General features: G+C 44.3%; 1 protein-coding gene and 1 long non-coding RNA gene across 3 annotated transcripts in view; one reads left to right on the forward strand and one right to left on the reverse strand.

The window, feature by feature from the left end:
- LOC138684701 (uncharacterized) overlaps positions 1-12,685 on the forward strand; it is a 67,749-nt gene extending 55,064 nt beyond the window's left edge. Inside the window, exons 8-9 of the long non-coding RNA XR_011323951.1 lie at positions 1,803-1,912; positions 9,975-12,685. This is a non-coding gene — a long non-coding RNA (uncharacterized lncRNA). The remainder of the gene's footprint in view (positions 1-1,802; positions 1,913-9,974) is intronic.
- Positions 1-16,929, reverse strand: part of ANTXR2 (ANTXR cell adhesion molecule 2) — a 120,232-nt gene extending 103,303 nt beyond the window's left edge. For both annotated transcript variants that reach the window (XM_069778904.1, XM_069778895.1), the window contains exons 1-7: positions 16,612-16,929; positions 15,692-15,763; positions 12,621-12,692; positions 5,432-5,513; positions 4,300-4,407; positions 4,134-4,202; positions 3,213-3,293 (exon numbers count right to left, since the gene is read on the reverse strand). In XM_069778904.1, the coding sequence (XP_069635005.1) occupies positions 3,213-3,293; positions 4,134-4,202; positions 4,300-4,407; positions 5,432-5,513; positions 12,621-12,692; positions 15,692-15,763; positions 16,612-16,772 (645 nt within the window). In that variant the 5' untranslated portion in view covers positions 16,773-16,929. The remainder of the gene's footprint in view (positions 1-3,212; positions 3,294-4,133; positions 4,203-4,299; positions 4,408-5,431; positions 5,514-12,620; positions 12,693-15,691; positions 15,764-16,611) is intronic.
- Between the last annotated feature and the right edge of the window lie 2,884 nt (positions 16,930-19,813).

Below are 19,813 nucleotides of genomic sequence, written 5' to 3' on the forward strand. Positions count from 1 at the left end.
TTATCTGAACTAAGAAGGCAGTCAAAACACAATGCAAGCTTTTCAACATCTGAGCTAGGTTTTCTCTATTTCTCTAAATAATCTCAACTGTCTTGACTGTTAATCCCTGGCCACAATTAAACACATTTTGTGTATCAGTCTAAAGAAAATAAATTGGAATAATTGCTTAGGCTTCCAACAACGGCAGAAGCAGGTTCTAACAGATATTCTGTGATGAAGCTCATCACTTTTTTTTTCCATTGACACATGAAGATTAAGTGCTCAGTTCTCCTGGAATTTGATACAAGTATAACAACGTAGCAGCCAAAAAATTTTGCAGCTGAGTCCCTTAGAGACAAATGTATTGGAGGCTTTGAGCAGCTCCTCCCATCATTCCTACTGAATGGTTTTGTGTTGTAGTTTTGCTTTAGGGTTTAATTGCTGGGTCACTACCATTTCTGTAAACAGTGTATTTTTTTCTAAATAAGTGTTCAACAGTGATGTTCATGGAGGGTTTCACAACTGCACCTTTGATACCACACTTTAAGCAATACTTCTGCATGTTTGTGACATGGGCATTTCATTTTCATCTGTTTTGAAATTAGCTTTCCCTTTTACGACAGAGTGTCTCTTTGAGCCTGCATTCTCTAGCTAACTTGCAAACTGAAATGGATTTATAATTGCAAATAAAAAGGAAAACTGTGACTATTTCATGTTCAATTAGATCTGCTTATCAATTTCATAATGCAATGAGAATTAATTGGCACTATCAGTCAAAACCCCCTCAAAGAAAATTGAGTTATAATTACAGCATATCAAAAGATCACGTTAATGTAGCCACCACGCGTGCATTTAAAAAAAAGCACGCACACACACAAAAAACAGAACACAACACCACCACCAAAAACCCTACCTATGGATACTTTCATCCACGCTCTGCAATAAAACAGAGGTGCTGGCGGGGTATTGTTCTCCCGCTCCTTCCAACAAATACATGTAATGTGCTTATTAGAGAAGAGAGAAGGGGAGTTTCAAATGCCTTGACAGCTAAATAAAACTCCAGTTAGATTCAGTGCTTCTCAGAAAGCTGTAAACAATATTCAAGCCTCTAAAAGCTCTCAGGAGCTATCAAATCACTAGTACTAACTGGTTTTGTTTGATCCTTTATCTCAACAAATGAGACTGATGCAGGTAAGACTGAAGTCAGTTGGTATGTTTCCTATCAGAAAGGCCTTCTCATGCTCCTTTATTTATCAGGAAAAACATCTTCCACTGCCCCGGCAGCCACAACGTAAGAGTCTTTTTATGGACAGAAATATGCAATAAGCCAAGCATTGAAACGCCTATTTCAGCTCCCGTCTGTTAAATAAAATCCTAAACAATTCAGGAATTCAGTCATAGCTTAAAGAAGCAGGCAATGCATTCAAGCTGTAGAACAGTGTCCTTAAAGTTTGCTTTTTCTGTACAGTCCCTGTCAGCGCTAAGCCATTATCTTAAAACAAGGTGCTGCCATTATGTACGTCTTTTCTTGCTCTACAGCTATGATAGGCACAAATTTGGGATTTTTACACTCGGGTTTTTCACAAGTGCCAGAAGAAGCTGGACTGAGGCTTGTGCAAAGACCACCTGCCAGATCTTATCAGAAAAGATTCCCTTGCTCTGTCCACAAAAAAGTGAAGGTGCCTGGAAGCTCCTGGGAGGTATAAAAGAGGCAGACTGACACTGCTACTAGCCAGAGACTGCCCAAAAATACCTCAGCTGAGAATGGGGGATAACAGGACAACCTACAGGTTATGCCAATCTTCCATGTGTTTGAATTACAGACTCCTCAAGCTGAGCTCTTCAGAAATCTCAAGCGATCGTACTCCTGCTGCTGCATCAAAGAGGAGGAAGACTGGAGAAACCTGACTCCTTGGAAGGGTCCAATCTGCAGGTCAGTGACCCTCATTGGAGGGGAAACTCCGAACGCAAATGTCTTTAGTCCTTTATCTAGTTCTATCTTGACATATGCATTTTGAAATGCAGTATCCTTGGAAACTTAACATAATCAACTGGGGTTAAACTTTCAGCTTTTATTCATAAGTCTACCACTAGCGGCTTCAATGTTGCGTTGCTTTGCACTAGCAGGATAGCTGATTCTTTTAAGTCTTTAAAATGGCATAGAATGAGATTTTTAAAAAGCAGTACCACATGGGGTGTACTATCTTTTCAGGAAAATAAATGTCACTACATGAAAAGGTGGATTATATCTCTTAAGAATGTGCAAGGAAGATTCTGAAATTACATTTGATTTAAGCAACAAGAAGGAAAATAAGTTGTTTCATTATGATATTAACTTCCACAAAAACCACACTATTCAAGGGAAGTTATAAATTCACGACTGCGTAACAGCGTGTATTGTGAGTAGTATCCTTTCTTTATTAAAAAAAAAAAAAAAGGCGGCAAGGGAAATGAATTATAGTGGGATCTCTCTCAGAAAAAGGATTTCATTATTGGCTTTGACTTGACTTGTGACAGTAAGCTTTTTTCCATTCTGCTGCCTACATGCAGCAGCAGCACGGTTAACCTTGCATAAAACATAGAGCCTTTAGTTTAAGATGATGCAAATAAATCAGGTCCCCACAACCAAAGGTGTTCTCTTGACACACGGCTAAAATCCTGTCAAGCCACTGATCACAACCAAAATGCTCCTCTTGCTTTGATCCCTTCTTGCCAGTCAGAGTCATTAGTTGAATGGCCTCATCTCACTGATGGGAGTTTCTCATGGCATGCTGAGGAAAAGGAACTCAAAGTCTTACTGCTTACTGGGAAAACAAGTGGTTATAGTCAAGCAGAAATTATGTATTTAGAATGCTTCTCTGTATACAAAGATTTGGGCAATTTCCTAAATTGCACTCATTCCTAATGATTTTAACCAGTTGTTCTCAACTCTCCTGCAGTAACAGTCCTGATTTTTTTCAGACTAAACCTACAGCAGCCATTCATCAATGCATCCCCTTCAAACTCACCGCACTGGTACGGAGTCCTCAAACTCCACACGAGGTCTGAACATAAATAATTGCAAGAGTGGCAAGCAGTGTTAATTTACAGAACTGAGTCTCTAAGATAAGGAGGAGAGAACTTAATATATTGCAATTACTGATTTAGGAACCAGTTCTGCCTGGAAAAGTAAGTGGGACTGGGGAGTATGCTGTAATCTTTAGGAAATATTAAGCTTATTGCCTGATACTCACAGAATTGATTATCCCCTTAAGTGCTTGGAATCCTCCAGTGACAGGGAAGACTTGCTCTTTCGTGTCAGCAATTTTTTCAAGCTTTGGAGAGAAAACACGTGCAAACACGTGAATCACTTTGCAAACTAAATTCGTCACGCTGCTTTTCACCCTTAAAATGTAAATGGATGTCTAAAAACAACTGACATCATCTCTGCAAAGAGAAGGAAAATTCTGAGTTCCCTCACCGCTAACTAGGACTTTTCTAAATGGGAGGACTTCCTACAACCGACTGCAGCTAACAAAGTGGTATAGTGGCTAGCCATCGTGTCAGACCACCACATTAAAGAAACCTTGTAGGGCCTGTATCTTTGCAGTGATTTCCTAACTCTTCCTACAATTACCTTCCCTTTTTGCTCGGCCTTCCATTAAAAAGCCTTTCTACACGCCTTCTATAGTAAAGAGTCTTTCGTATACTTCTCCATTTAAGTCACTTTCACGGTACAAGAGTAGCTCCAGCCTTCATTAGGACATAGCAACTCTGGACGAGCTTTCAGTCAATGAAGGACATGGATCCTTCTTTCTTTTTCTTATCCCAAGGCTGTTATACATGCTGCTTGACGCTTGTCTATAGCTACTCTGTTCATGCGACCTGTAGCCGAATCTGGTTGCCAACTTCATGAAAGGTGTTTTGCCTGCATCCTTTCCTGCTGGCAGCTTCCAGTTAGCAAGGGTAATTCCAACGGGCCTTCTCAGCAATGGAAGTGACACCCACACATTCTATTTACGTCTATGTACACATCTGAGTGCCTGCTTCCTGAGCCAGAGAAGACATTATACTGCCTAATGTAAGTAAAATTAATTTCTGTATTACTTAACATTAACTGTATAAAGCCCTGTGACAAGGGACTGCCTAGTAATCTAAAATAGTAACGTTCTTACCTGTTCTTGTACAAAATCAAGGACACCCACACAGTAAACTCTAGCTCCCAGTTCCCTGGATTTCTTTGCCTGCCCCAGAAGAGAAGAGAGGAATAAGCATTTTTTCATTCAACAGGCAACACCCAAACTCTCCAGAATGTAACATGAATTTTCACCTAGCGCTCACCTCTTTCTCTGCATACAAGGGAATCTGACCATCCAGCTTGCCATCTGTCAATGCAATGATGATACTAGAAAACCTTGAGGCTCCTTGCTTCGCAATTTGTGTATTGGCCTGGAAACAAAAAATATTTATCCAGCTTAAAATTACACCTGAACTTTTTACCAAGATGCATCTTCTAAGTGAATATAGCTTCTGAAACAACACTCAGCCTCATCTTGAAACCCATCTCTCGTGACAATCCTCTGCCTCCCTTTAAGTCACTACTAACAAAGAAATCATTGATCAGTATTTTCCAGTCACCAGTGAGCCTGCCTCCAAAGTGCTGGGGTCACTAACTGATCAACCCTTGGAAACACTTGATTCTTTCAGGACAGATACTCTCTGAGTTGTGAAGCTCACTTCTCTTTAGATCCACCACAAGGTTTCCTTCGCTACCCCCAGATTTGAAATGCCAGTCAGTAGGTTCCAAGATGTAAAAAGAATGGCTTAAAACTAAATATTTTTTTTTTTAAATGGCAACAAACTTCTGTTTGCCTAGCTTTTCAGCCCGCAGATCACAATTTCAGACTTGGCTCCATAGGCATAAAGGAGGAAAATGAGTTTCCATCCATAACAGTGAAAGCTTCGATCCTGACCTTCAGGGCCCGAGTCTTTCAGCAAAATCCCAGAGTATACTTTAACTGTACGTCTCAAGAAAATACAGCAGTTGGGAACTCCGTAATTGAGATAGTCCAAAATTAAGGCCATTTGTCTTGAAAACGCTGATCTGTGCAGTAAACCCTCCATAAGCTCATGCTCTAGAAGGCACTGTTAGACTCAGAGCCCTACAAAGCTGGTTTTAACTATTTACCATGTAATTGGTATGCCGTGTTAGCTGTTAAATTCACAACCGCTCTTTACCGCGAAGGATCAAGTCAAAGAAATTCCATATGGCAATTTTCTGTGATGGCTAATCTTCTGCATGGGATTTGCATAGTATCTGGGCAATCTTGGGACCACTTAGGAAACCAAAAAGATTTGAGTGTAACAGACTGAGGCATACAGTCAGTCCATTTATGTTACAGGTTGTTGCTGCTGTTATCCAAAGGGCGAGAACAGAGGGTATTTTGATTGCAAGAAGATGAGTAAAGCCTACCTGTTTTAATCCTTCATGTATATATGTGTCACCTGCTGGTTTTACCTCCTCCAAATCTTTAAGACCTTTCTTGATTTTCTCTCTGAAAACAAAAAAAGTAAGAGACTGTTAGCATGATTTGAAATGGGGAAAGGAGTTAGCTTATTGAGGGGAAAAATTAGTATTTGTCATAAAAGAGAGCTGAAATCAAAGTCTGTAAAATATAGCTTTTAGCTGAGATACCATGTGGAGGCAGATTTTGTATTCACAACGGAAGCGGCACTGTGGTAACAGATATTTTAGATCTAAATAACACAATATGCCTCAGTGAGTCAAAGAGCTAGAATCAAGTAAAATGTTTCAGACGGAGCAGATATTGCAAAGAAGTGGCAAAGCCTCGGCACTCAATAGCCCAGTGGAAATTCTGTTATAGTAAGTCTACTTTGCTCAATTAAACAACTTACTTCCAATCACCCTGCAATTAAAAAAGAAATCCTCTAAAACAGCAGTTCTATATCTAGAGAAATCTTCGAGGTCAACATGCAGGTATTTAATGGGGTAGGACAGAATTGCAATAATTATTCTCTCTTAAAAAATAAGTCTCAATAGGCAAATGCAGTATTTGCAAGACAGCTCTCGTATCCAAGGAAAAGGACTAGGATTAACGATAGGTTTTTAAATTTTTGGCTATCACTACCTTTCTGTGTGACCTTTGACAATACATCACACTTAGGTCAGAGTTCACGTAGATTTAACAGGAGGATATGGTTGTGCCATGATTTCTCATGGGCCTTTAAATAAATCCATCTTTGACTGCTCGATGCTCACTTAACTATGATGATAAGGCTGAAGAAGCTGGTGGGTGGCACGAAAGGAATTACTTCCAGTGAAATCAGTATGAGTGGGGAAAAAAAGGCAGAGACACTTTACTAAAGAATCAAGTCTGGAAGCTCTTAATTCTTAAGCAAGCAAAGTTCCAGTGAAGCCCATGGAAAGCTATGCTAGGGAAGGACAAGTAAAAACTAAGTAGGGACAAAATTTGGGCCAGAATATATAGAACACTGTAACAGACATAGGTGACAAAGAGGAAACCAGCAGGGGTGAGGAGATGGAGGGAAAATACATTGCAGGATGCGTGAAAGCTTTCCTTAGGGCAAACGAAATGAGAAAGAATGCATATGCCGCTCTGCCTGAATGCCACCCACTAGTCATTTGTTCCACTGATGGGCTTCTCTATGTTTAGAAGCTCTGTTCCAAAGTACAATCCATAGCTGTAATAAGCTCCCAATCACAGGATCAACTGATACATTGATACAATCAGGGAAGAAGGGGGAGAAGAGAGAAATGTGGCATTGCATATATGGAAAAGAAGAAGTTATGTAAGATAATACAATCTGTTTGATCCAAATATTTTACATGCAGCATCTATAGAAACAACTTGAAACTGATTATGTATGAATGCAGATTATAAACCACATACTTAGTGCTTGCCAGAAATGAGTGGCAGCACATCACAGGCGTTAGCGTTCTGCTGGCAAGAAACAAGCAGCAACTGAAGTCCCAGTTTTCTGAAACAGATTTCATTTTGCAAAAATAGCTTTTGTACAGTCAGTTCAGTTTTATTTATCTAAAATGCCTTGTGACCCGGTCACAGAAAAATCTCTGGTGTTTCCAGGCCTCTGCCTACAAGGGGTTCCAGCAAAATCTTTGGCAGCATGTGCTTCTTTAGCTGCATTTAATCAGTCATCATCTCTTTCCTTTGGGACACATCTGTACTAGAGAGGCCCAGCCAGATGTGAACAAGCCCCACCCCTGCTCCAAGTTGGTCAGGTACGAGCGAGTCCTGGTCTGGATATCACAAGGCCAATGTGAGTGCCGGACTTGGGGCCCCAGCGAATGAGCCCCACCAGACAGCAGGAGAGGTTAGTTCAATCCTGCTAAAACTCGCACCCAGGCAGTTTGGAGGGTGGGTACAGGAGCTCACATTTGCCTGAACCATTCTGGTAACGGGTCTTTCTTTAGTCAACCAGCCATAGCACTCTGAAGCCCTCATTCCCGCTCTTCAGTGCTCTCAAAACTCTCCTTTTTCTAGTTTCTGTAATAATTTTTTGTAGCAACAGAAATCTACAGAGAAGGTCTGGTTTTAAAAGTCATCTGTACTGAGATAACAGAGCCATGACCTCAGTCTGGGTGTCTGAACACTACCCCAATACAGTTCAGTAACAGTGATAAAGGCTGAAGGGCCATTGGCTTCACGGTTTAAGTCAGACAATGGCAGGAGGTAGAAAAAGCAAACCAAAATCAGCAACCTGCAGCCTGTCTGTGTTTGGGCTGAATGACTACAAATTTAATATTTCTTCCCCATTCAGCACATGCACTGCATCACATCTCTGTTTTTTACAACAGCCACATCTAATTTTTAATAGCTACCCTGTCTGTTCTCTCTTTTAAGCTTTGTAACTATTTCAGATAATTCTTCCAGCAGCAGCCAGACAAATACAACCATGGCTACAATCTCTCTGTCGTTCTGCTCTGTGGGTTCTTTTCAGCTAGTCCATGAACAGGGGCTGCAGGCATAATCCAAGCCCGGCTGACGTCAGGAGAGGTTCTGGTGGTGGCGGCTTCGGCAGCACCCACAGCTCTTGCCTCTCTGGGGAACTCTGCTGTGCTGTACCTCTGAGAGCAGGACCTTGCACCAGCATTAAACAGCTCAGCTGCAGAGAGCTTGTTTGCTGTGAGGGAGGCTGTGCCAACTCTGCTGTGAGGCATGCGGGCCGACCTACAAGTACTGCTCCCTGCAGAGACCAAAGTCTACACTGAGCTTGTCTTGTACCTTCAGTGTCTCCCCAAGGCAGGGCACTGCAGAACTAAATTTAGAACTGAAAACAGACTGTTTAGTAAAGAGAGATTACAAAGCAGCCCAGCTTTGCAACTGACTGAAGAAATCGATTTAACATAAATTGAAATGTACTGAGCTCCCCTCACCTGAGCATACTCCACAATTCAGATTTTACTTTCAGGTCTAAAGGTAACTGCCCTTCCGAGTTCAAATCACACCAAGGCAACTATCACCAGTTTACAGGAGACGTTTCTCTGCATAAGCTCTGTTGCACCAAGCTGCAAGCTTTTATTTAGGCAACTCACAACAGGTACTGTTTTCATCACTGTTCAGTATTTTTTCTAGCTTTAAGTAAGTTTAATTGACACAATGCTAAAAACAGTGTTGGTAGCCAAGCGGTCAGACTACTGATGATGTTAAGGCATTGCCTTGTTTCCTTGCATATACAGGGCCACAGCCAGCACTCGCTGGCAGCGCAAGACAGGTAGTACTTCCTTCTACTGTGACAGAATGTAGATCGCACCCCCGTTTGAGAGGACCAACGATAAACCCACAGACCAGTTACAAAGCACAAGCCACCTTAGCTTCTCACAGACACGAGACTGTCTTTGAGAGTAATAACACTTAACAGACAGGGACAATAGTTTGCCTTAAAACAAATAAATGCGTCTTCAACATATACAAAGAAAGGCTTATACTTGCTGGAAAGCAAAGTATGCCTGAGGACTGAGTCTTAAATACCATTAAAATCCTGCTTTTTTTTAGGGAGAAAATTTTTGTGCTTGTACATTAGTGCTACAGAGGTTAGAACGAGCTGAAACGGTCACGTAAGCCTCAGGTCATGCTGATTCAGTTGGGCAATGGGCTAGCCATGCACAAAACACTGAGTTTCCATTAATATCTATGCAACTTTAAGTAGTGGTGTTCTTAGCTCTTCTGGATGGGGGACAGTATCCTTTATTTCTTTTCCATGTTGCATTCTACCTATTGAAGTGCTAGAATCTTGAATCATTTTTCAGTGTGTTGAGAGTACGAGCGCTGGTAGGGAAATCATGATTCCCAATGAGCATGTACCTATCATCAGGAATGAGGCTATCTGCCTGCAAGGCAACGTACTTCATCTCTAACAAATAAAGGCAAACAAAACAGGTACTTCGATTTTGCTGCTAAGGAAGTATAGTAACAGGAAAACACACAAACTTGTTAGTGAAACAAAAGGTGGGGAAAAAAGTGTTGTTTAACAAAAAGAGGGATGGTTACATCCCTGACAGTCAGAGCCGTCACACTGATGAAATCAAACCCTGCACATCAGCCTCCTCAGATGCATGATTTGGAGGACGTTCCTGCTTTCTACACCTCTCAAATGCTACAGAGGGCTCAGTACAACTTTAATAATTATTCTGCTTCAAACTTCAGGCCTCCTGCACAGGCTCCAGATGGAAAACATGTAAGGGGCTGACTTTGCTGTACTTTATACGCTCAGTAGAACATGCTCTCTGCAGATGGCTCTATTTTGGCAAGCTGCTTGAACCAAAGTGTAGGGTTAGCTCACATGACCGAGGCTCAAAGTGTATAAACGTCTTGCTAGATTGCATGTGTCTCTGCAATAAAGGAACAGTTAGTGTTCCACCAGTCTATGGACAAGCACAGTAAGGTACAGTTGGTTATGTACCAGGTACTTAAGTGTCCTATTTTTCCCCCTTTGTTAATATAATCTTTCTTTAGTTCCAACAGGAGTTTCACCTAAGCAGAGTCAACTGGCCTAGTCCTGGCCATGGGTATCAGTCAAATGCTGCAGAAGCAGGTTTACAGAAACCTGAAATTCTGCTGGCCAGCATACAGGCCAGCAAAAGAGAATGCAGACAATGTTGTGCCACCTGGACGATGCTCATAAGTGTATCCACTTTTCCAAACAACTTGCTTTTCAAAACTAGTAGCAAAACTGAGCCCCAAATGTGAATGCACAAATCTTTGTTTACCACTTAGCATACAGTTTCCAGCTAAACTTCACAGGGGAAACATGTTTCTCTAAAATAGGACATAACTATTGTGAGAAGTCTTTTCCATCTGGGTGTTATTTTTATTCTATGTATTTATTGTATCATTGTGTGTACTGTGGTTAACAGTGACTTCTGTTTCCAGAGTTATTCACACAGCTCTATTCATAGTCACAAAGTATTTGGTAATCTGGGGGCTTCGGCGCTATGGTGCGGGTTTCTTTATATCCACAGCTTTATTATGCAGTAAAAATCAGCAAGAACTTTGTGCAAACAATCATAAGCCTAAGGCTTTCAAAACAAAAAAAGACTTCCCTACTTTGCACTAACTGCTGGGAATGAATTGTGGTTTCCTGACGTTTGCGAATTAGCAAGTAAGCAATGGGAAAAAAATCCCTGCAAGTCCAAAATGCACATAAACAAACCAAGGCCATAATATCCCATAATCACACACACATACACACCCATCCCCAAAACTGCACTGTACTTGGTGTCCTCATCTTCTGTTTGGAACAATGGGAGTTAGACATTCTAAGTGATTCTCCTCTGTTGACTTGTTTAATATTTAAAAGAACAGCTGTTCCAACTGTATCTATCCATTCTTACCTGTGTACGTGTGGTCACAGTTACTAACATCTCCTTCTTCATTCTCCATCTAATTCCTCCTAAACAAAAAGGGTAGTAATTTCCTTTCCCCTACGACGCTCACAAAAGCATCAGCATTAAAGGATGCATTAACTGCATTAAAAGAAAGTCCCACAAAGGAACTCACACGAACTCAACAAGGTTCTTCCTATGCTTTAAGGAATGCTTAAAGCCTGCTTCCTAGGCTTCCGAGAAAAGCATGGTTCTTGCCATGGCTTAAAGTGTGCCACAGACATGCAATGAAAAAGATGCTTGTGTTTCCATGGCAGTGTTCCAGAGTTCTGCCCAAACATTCCAAGTGGTCTGAATGCTATCAGTGCTGACTCTCCATGCTTGATAAGGCATAGGCCACTGACAGGGATTAAGGGCCTACTGAAATCAAGAGAAAGGATCTCATTGACTTCAGCAGTCCTCACAACAGGCTTAAGTGTCCTCTCCTGACCTCTGTCAAGCCATCTGGAAAAATGGCTTATAACCTTGTCTCTCCCCACAGAAAGCAGATCCAGTATCCAAGTCCAGGTGGGGGGAAGCGAAAACTTGGCTGTTCTCAAGTCAGACCACTTCTTTAAATGGTAAAACAGGAGGGGCTTAGAATTGGGGTTTTAGACATCCTATTTCTAGGATGTCAGCATACGTTTTTGCAGCATGACACGTTTGTCTGCTGCCAATGCTAGGTCTCTTCAGGAAGTCTTGTACTTTCTATTATGTATTATTTAAAAAAAATCAACAAAACACACAGTAAACTAATTGACTATGGCAGACCACATTTTGTATTCACTCCACTAAAGGGAGCAGAAAGGAAGGACTCCCTCACTTCCACCCTGCCACAGTTCATTAAAATGATTCCTAAACGGCTTATCCACACGTTCAAAATCCAAAATGTTGTGCAGTGTGTTTAGCTTCTGGACAGAAGGGAGAGAGCGAGGGAGGAGGTTGTGTTGTTTTTGACAAGGCTGAAAGGATACTGAAGGACTCTGACAACAGTGCAACTGTTCTCGGCTGAAAGCACTGATTCCACAACATTGTTTTCCAATTCCTGTTATTTTAGTAGTTCATTTTGCAACAGCCTCTTCTCTACCTGGTTTTCTCCTTTTGTTTCCCCCCACCTGTCCTTGACCTATCCTAGCTGCTAATCCTTATTTGCTTTAGAAATCAGAGTGAACAGCCTTGAATTCCCTTGCCTTTGAAAACATCCACCAAAAGGAAGAGTTCAGGCACATCCATAGATCATCACAGTGCCAGAAAGATCTCACCCCTTTCAAGTGGCACCAACTCCACCATCTAAAACCGATTCTGAAGTCATGATTTGAAAATACAAAATGAAACACCTACCTTATATAAGATTATGGGAACATTAATCTACCATTGTATTCTTTACCTGGATGTGAAAAAATACCGAAGTCTTATCTACCAACATTGCTTCACAAAAGCTGCACCAAGGAAGATGCAGAGCCATGCAGAGATGAAAACATTACTTGTAGTTGTTCTACAGAGCGGTGTCAGAGTTCACATCGAGAACTTATTTCCCATCATTCTTCTCCTTCCTTTTTCACTAGGCTATCCATTGATATGTTCACAAAATTAAATCCAGCTCTGCAGAGAGGCTTCGTGACTGGGCACCACTTAAAGGTATCAGTTATTGTTGAGTATCTGTTACTATTCTCTGATTTGATAAGAGCCCTTGCAGGGAAGGAGGGAGATGGAGAATTAAAAAAAGCAGTGCACTAACCTGTCTCCAGTTAATGGCATAATGACGTGTGCCTGGGTGGAAAACACGATAAACGATAATCTCATCTTGGGGCTTTTACAAAAGGGAAAGAGGAAAAAAAAAAAGCATTTTAGACAAATGAAGAAAAATGTACAGATAGGTGCACAGCATTTCATTCACTTATTCATGCTTCGTTAGTATCATCTTTATCCTCCAACTTCCAAAGAACATACCTTCAAACTACAAATCCAGAATGAGAGAGGAATTAAAGGATTTCTGCCCATCTACTCCTTACCCAGATGCTTTGAGAATGAAGTAGCAGAATTATTATTCTTTCTTGCCTGACTAGACTCCAGATCAAGACCTTAGCAGGTCTTAGCTTAGCAGCTTAACAGTGAAGATTTCACCTGACCCAACTGAAAGTGAACTTCATAGGTTGTAATCTACCAATGTACAGAAGGTAATGCATCCTTTTATATTTTCATGGTCACTGGTGTAAAAATAAGTCAGGGACATAGACTCAGGGTACACTCTTGCTCCAGGGTGATAAACATGGACACATTCAAAAGTCAGTTTTAAAGGTTGATACTGACACACTGTAAATTTCAAACTGTGCTTTTTGGTCATAAATTCATCGAAGTCAAAGAAACAGTGCCTTCCCACTGATTCATCTCTAAAAAAGTAGCAGAACAAACTCTTTCAGAATGAGCGTGTTTTTGTTTTGGTGACAGAGAGTTGCGACACTTACGATCAAGTTGCGTAAAAGTATCTGGGGAAATGTCATTATAAAAAGCAATACTGTATGAAGTGATTTTATTACGGAATTCAACCTTTTTTTGAAGAAGCCCACCTGTCTCTTCCAACAAGATTACAAGGCATTATATCCAACTACCAGTGGAAAATGCGTAAGAAGTGATGCTCTGGAAGCCCAAGACGGTAACTTTCCTAAGATAAGTTGTAACAACATCTCTCCTGCCTGCTTTTAATTTTCATTCGTGACAGTGTCAATATATTCAGTAATTTTATAATTCACTGTATATGTGTATCAGCATTAATTAATCGGGTTAATGTTAGTAAAGACATAACATGTGTAAAGACGAATGACCATACATTTTCAGCTCACTTATGTCAATGATGCAACTTAAAATTATTGACATCATAGAAATATAAGTACTGGGCAAGACTTTGCACAGAACTGCACAGATGTCAGATTTAAGATCCAGTCTTGCAGTCTATCCATTAAGGCTCTGAATACAAAAATCTGAGACGCTCTAAATTCAATTATAGTCTAAAACGTGGGATTATCAATCTTCTTGGTTGCCGCAAGCAGTTGCCAAACAAAAACCAAGTACTTGCAATGCCAATCTCTGATAATTACGTCACCACCGAGTCCAAGTAACATGAGACTTCCCTATTTGAGATGAATCTCTCTGTGTGTAATAACCCCAAACTTACAATTTAGATAACTTGTCTTTAGGACAACACAAAAGTGTCCTCTTCACAAGACACCTCATTTCTGTTCCACTCGCTCGAGGACTCAAGACACTGTGACGATGGAAGAGGATCATACGAACACACCCATTAGACCCGACAGCCCTGCCAGGCGCAGGCCTTTCGGAACCGAGATAATCAGCATGCGCCGCCATTACTGCAGACATGCATGTTACGGACAAGTCAGCTGGAGAGCAGATGCAGCGCCACGAATTAATTCCTCAGGTGAGGACTGAAGGAAACTGCTACCAATTGGTTCTTTGCTTTTTTCCCACAACCACTCTTTTCAGTTTAAGAAAGGGCAAGGTCAAGTAACTCCATGCCCTATTCTGAAAGCGTACTGAGGCCTGAAGGCAGGACAAAGCCTCATCAGCCTTCAGAGGCACTCCAGCCCCATCAGGGAAACACACGGGGAGATGCACTGTTCAGGCTCCCGCAAGAGCCCAACAACCGTCATGCTGCGAAGCATTCGTGCCACATAAGGCTGAGAGCTCGGCAGGACACTGAGCGAGATGCTCGTAGGTTGGACTGTGTGGCTCTGCGCCATAAGTGATCCTCCTACGGTGTGAAAGGTCAGCGGAGTAACTGCCCAGCTCAGTAGCTTTATTTCAGATAATGCAGCCAGACCACAACACAACAACTGTTGCAAAAGGGAGCGTCATTTGGCTGTAAAAGATGATGAACTGAAAGATTTCCACTGAACGAGCACCTCCCTTTCACTGGGGGCAAATGCATGTTTTCACCACTCGCTGAAAAGAAGTACTGCTTTGGTATCCTCAGGGTCGTTTGTTTGTTTGTTTTATTCTAGAGGTTACAAAATAACTTTCAAAAGCTTGTGTCACCCACTTGGTTTACAGAAGATTTGCTTTTTTACAAGATGAACGTAAGCAATATTTAATTATGCAGGCCTCATTATATCCCCTTATTAGCAAGCCAAGATTGTAATTGCCCACTGCACTTCATTTTCCTTAGCAAAAACTACCACAACTTCTGTGTTTGTGTCTTTTTTTTAGAGAAAAATGCTGGATCACCCTAATCCTCAGCTGTTTGTACAGAGTACAGTTAGCCAGTATTTACAACAGCCGTTTCTGTGGCAGTGATGCATGCCAGACAATACTGATAGCCAGTTAGAAAGTTGATTACATTTATGTGCAACAAATATACTGTTAACATGGCATAAACTTCCTGTACATTTGAGCTTGAAAAATACTCCATTCCTTTTGACCTGCACCATATAGTTACACATAGATAGCCATGTATTCAGATTTCCTTCTTTATCTATATCTCTAAAACCAACATACAAGAAGTACTCCAGCAGAAATGAGGCATGCGGCTTATGGGAAAAAAAAGTTTAAAAAAACCATCAAATTACCTCTGAGAGTAATTTAGAAATTAAGTATTTAAAGGTGCACATTACCACCTTTTTAGTGAGCTCCAAACAGGAGAAAATGAAGTAAAAGTTTCCAGTATTTTCCAGTAATTTGGGCAGTAGAGGCCAAACTCTTCACATGTTTGTGAAACATAGCTGCTGAGTTTACAAAAGCATGGGGCTATTTCCAACATATCCCAGTATTATAGATGTCACAAGGAGGAAAACGCACCTCACGAATCTTTCTGTCAGCTGATTTACAAAATCAAATATTTCGTGCCAGTTCTGCGCCACACTCCCAGATCTGAAAAGGAAACAAAAGCACGTTAGTAGGTCTTATATAAGGAAACCGGACAAGAAAGGGTGACAATTTCAGTGAGAAATGAGACAATACAGGGCTATCTGCTTTTCTAACAGTTTCAAGTTACCACGAACCCCGGCTCACGGTGGTCCCTGCCTATGATTTTTTGTCACGATTTGTCGAGCTGAGGCGTGGCAAAACGCATACGCTGAAGAACACACAAACAATCTCGCCGTGAGGCCCAGCAGCAGCATCGGTCCTCTACCAGCCCCCAGCCCCTGCTCCCCCCGCAAGCGCGGGCCGTACCGATGCCGATCTCCTACGTCCAAACTTCACCACAAAAAACACGATCGCCAACAGCTGCTGAGGGGGGGAGGGGTGGCAGATGCTGCCGGTCGCCCGGGCTGCCTCGAAAATGTCCACCCGTGTACTTTCGGTCAGAAACCGTACCTTCGCTCAATTCCTCTTCGGCGCGAACTCCACAGCTTCCACGGACGCGGGGTGGGGGGGAGAGGTATCGGACCCTCAGCGAGGCCACGGCCAAGCGCCGAAAACTTTCCGCGCGCCTCCCCGTTCTCCCCGCTTCGACGCGGACGTTCCCGCCCGCGGCGGCCGTCAGCCCGCGGCGACCGTTAGCCCCTAACGGCCGCTCGGCGCGGCGCGCGCGCGGCCTCCCTCACAGCCCGCCCGGCGGCCCCGGCGCGCGCTGCCTCCCCCCCACCCCCCCACCTCAGCCCCGCGACGGCTCCCACGGGCGCGCGCGGCGGGAACAAAAGCCGCGCCCGCAGCAAGGCGAAGGTGGCGGCGTGTCCCGTCCACACACCCACACACCACCACCGCGCTGCCCTTACTTGTCCAGCACGAAGTACATGTCGAAGGCGCCGTGGCACGACGGCCCGTCCGGGGCTGGGGCGGCGGGCAGCGGCGGCGGCAGCAGCAGCAGCAGCAGCTGCAGCAGCAGCAACGCCGGGCCGCGCGTAGCGAGGCGCCCCCGGGGCACGGGCCCCGCCATGGGGCCTCGGGGCGGCGGGACGCGGCGGCGGCGGCGGCGAGGGGAAGCGGGGGCCCGGCGCTGCCGTCCTGCCGCTCAGCGGGCGCGGGCGGTGCTGAAGTGGCCGCCCCTTCGCCCGCCGCCGCGGCGGCTCGCCCGGCCCGGCCCGGCCCTCCCCGCCCGTCAGCGGCGGCGTTGCCTGAGGCGGGGGCCGGGGCCGGGCGGGCTCGGCGCGCCCCTCTGCGCCTGTGTGGCGCGGCCCGCCTCCCTCGCCCGCCCGGCTTCGGCGGCCACCCGCAACTTCGGCAATGGCGACCCCGCCGCGTCCCCGTGGCGGCGGCGTCCCCCGCCCTTCGCCGCCGCCGCAGGCGCCTCCCCGGCAGGCGGCGGCCCGCGGCTGACCCCGGGTTCGAGTCCCCGGCCGGGGGGCTTCCCCCCCCCCCCGCCCCGGCCTCGGCGAAGGCGCGGGGCGGGGGGGGGCAACGGCGGCCGCTCCCCGCGTGATTCCGCGCCCGCCGGTGTCGCAGGGCCAGCCCCGCCGCGGGGGGCTGCGGCGAGGAACCGGCCGGGGAGGGGAGATGGTGCGGGGGGGGGGGTAGTCCCGCGGGCGTGGTGAAGCCCACCCGTGGGACGGCGGCCGGGGTTGCAAAAAACGTCCCCTGCCCTGCCCGGATTGTGCTTGGTGCGTGCGGAGTTTAAAAGCCCGCAAGAGCTGGCAGAACCCACGGCGACGTGCTAGCGATATGTTGTCCCACGCTCACGAGGAAGGAGCGTAGTTAAAAACAAAACCCGCCGCGGTATTAAGCTTTTCGTACTTGGGGAGGGCAGGCGGCCCCCCTCCTGCGTTCCTCCGCACCCCGACCTCCGCGGGATTTGGTACTCGACCTGTCCATTAGCTAGGTGTGCGTGAGATGCCCCACGGCGGAGATTTAGCCAGGCACCTCCTGGGCTCCTTCTTTTTTTTTTTTTTTTTTTTTTTTTTTTTTTTTTTTAAATCTTGGGGTTCTTTGCCAGGGGTGCTGAATGGTGAACGTGTTTTCTAAACCAGCAGCCGGCTAAAAGCCGTTGCAATCCGTGTGACGGCTGTGCGTGTGAGCCATTTTCTCTCTTGTTAGAAACCGGCGACAATAGACCCAAACTGTTGCTCTGGGACTGCGCACGTGGTAACCGCCAGAATGTACTGATTTACAATAGACTTTGCAAAACTAAATATAGAGCAGACATTTGGTTTGAAGCATAAGCTGGATCCTTCACAGTGAACATGAGGCACCGTAGAAAAGCGTCACTTTATGCTGCAAGAATATTATCTTTCAGATTTTTTCCATCTGTAGTTTCAGATTTTCACAGGAAGCTCAAACATGCTTAATAATCTTAAAATATTATCCGAAGGCTAAAAAGATGCGTGAATTTTCTGTGAAGAAAAATGCTAGTCATGTGACAAGCTGCATAAACCAAAATTGTCTCCTAAGTTAAAAATAAATGTCTAGCCTGTATTTCTTTTGTTTCCTTTCTGGAGGTTTCTCCATGAACGCTGTGTGAGAAGCAATTAAGCAGACTTGAAATAAAATTGGTTATTCTTTTTTTTCACCATTTGTGTGCCCGGTGCTTTATTTTAATAGCATCTACTTTGAGCGGCTTTAATTTACAGCGGACTGCATTCACCGCTACGATGCATGGAAGCTCCAGACGTGGGGCCCTCGAGCGCCAGAGACCTCGGGAGACTTCAGATTAGGACCAGACTCAGGATTCTGTCTCGGAACGTGTGAAGGTACATTTTACTAGCCAAGTAATGTGCTAGAGCTCTCAAAGGCCTGTCTCCCATCATAACATCAATCACAGGAGCAATGAGTCAATAAGGCTGTCCAACTGTGGAAAGATAAAACACAGTTCAGAGGTGCCCCGTGCCTTATGACAAAAAAACATGTTTCCTTCAGAATCTGACAGTTCTGGCTTGTGATGGAAGTGGTCAGAGGGTGAGCAATTTACCAAGACAAACCCCCCCCCAGAAATTACTGATTTCCCCCATCACCTGCCGAATAAATTATTCATGAGTCAGTGTGCACTTGTGACTGGCAGTAAGCTGTCATGGCCTTGTGGCTTTTATTAAATTAATGCTTTATGGGGCTCTATAGAGGAAATTACCTGGAACCCTACCGTTTGTTCCCAAGATGCTCTTTTTTTTTTTTTTAGCTTGTAGCAACTATCTCATTTCTTAGGTTGACCATGTTATTTACATTTCCCTTTGAATATTCAGTGCTCCCTTGTCTGTTTGTAATTTGGCGAGACCTCCTCATGCTGCTGGGCATCCTGCTGGCATTATATGGAGGTACGGGTGCTTCAGAAACCTCCCTGCAAGGAATGCTCCCGGCGTAGGCGTTGCAGGTTGCTGCAGCCTGATGCACAGGGAATACAGGTGAGAAGGGGGGCAATGGTCCTCTCAAGATTTACGCAGTAAGTATGTAAATTTCCCAGCAGTGCAGCTAGGGCTCCAGCCACCAAACCGCCACGCCATCTCTTAGAGCGGGTAGTCCTTTGTATCGGGAGGTAAAACGAAGTGCGTCTTTGATGCGGAGGGGTTACTGAAGAAAAGTTTAAAGGAGAAACACATCGTTTGTGTTTCTCTCTGGCAAGAACTGACATGTGGCTATTGGAAAAGCACAGCTTCCTGGAAGCTTCCATAACAGGATCTCTGTTTTACTGCGGATATGGAGGCTGGCATACTGCTCAGGAGAGTCCAGACAGCCTGAGCATCATTGATAGGTGAGAAAAATACACGGGAGGTGGGGGCTGATCTTTTTTATCCTCGTCGAGCCTCCATCTCTCAGTCAACATCTTTCTTGTTCATGCATGATAAAATACAAGCAGAATCCCGCGTCAGTCACGCCAGCGGTAAGCTGGCAAAGTTGATACCTTTAACATCCATCTTCTCCTTGTCACTTCTAACAGAGAGGTTTCCCATGCTGAATTGCTCGTTGGAACGACAGGACTTCATGCAGAATTATCAAGCATTTTCTTGTTAAATTGGGTCACAACGCAGTCCCACCGCTGTGAGATCAAACAAA

The sequence above is a fragment of the Haliaeetus albicilla genome, chromosome 1 (genome assembly GCF_947461875.1).
Source record: "Haliaeetus albicilla chromosome 1, bHalAlb1.1, whole genome shotgun sequence".
Taxonomy (NCBI): domain Eukaryota; kingdom Metazoa; phylum Chordata; class Aves; order Accipitriformes; family Accipitridae; genus Haliaeetus; species Haliaeetus albicilla.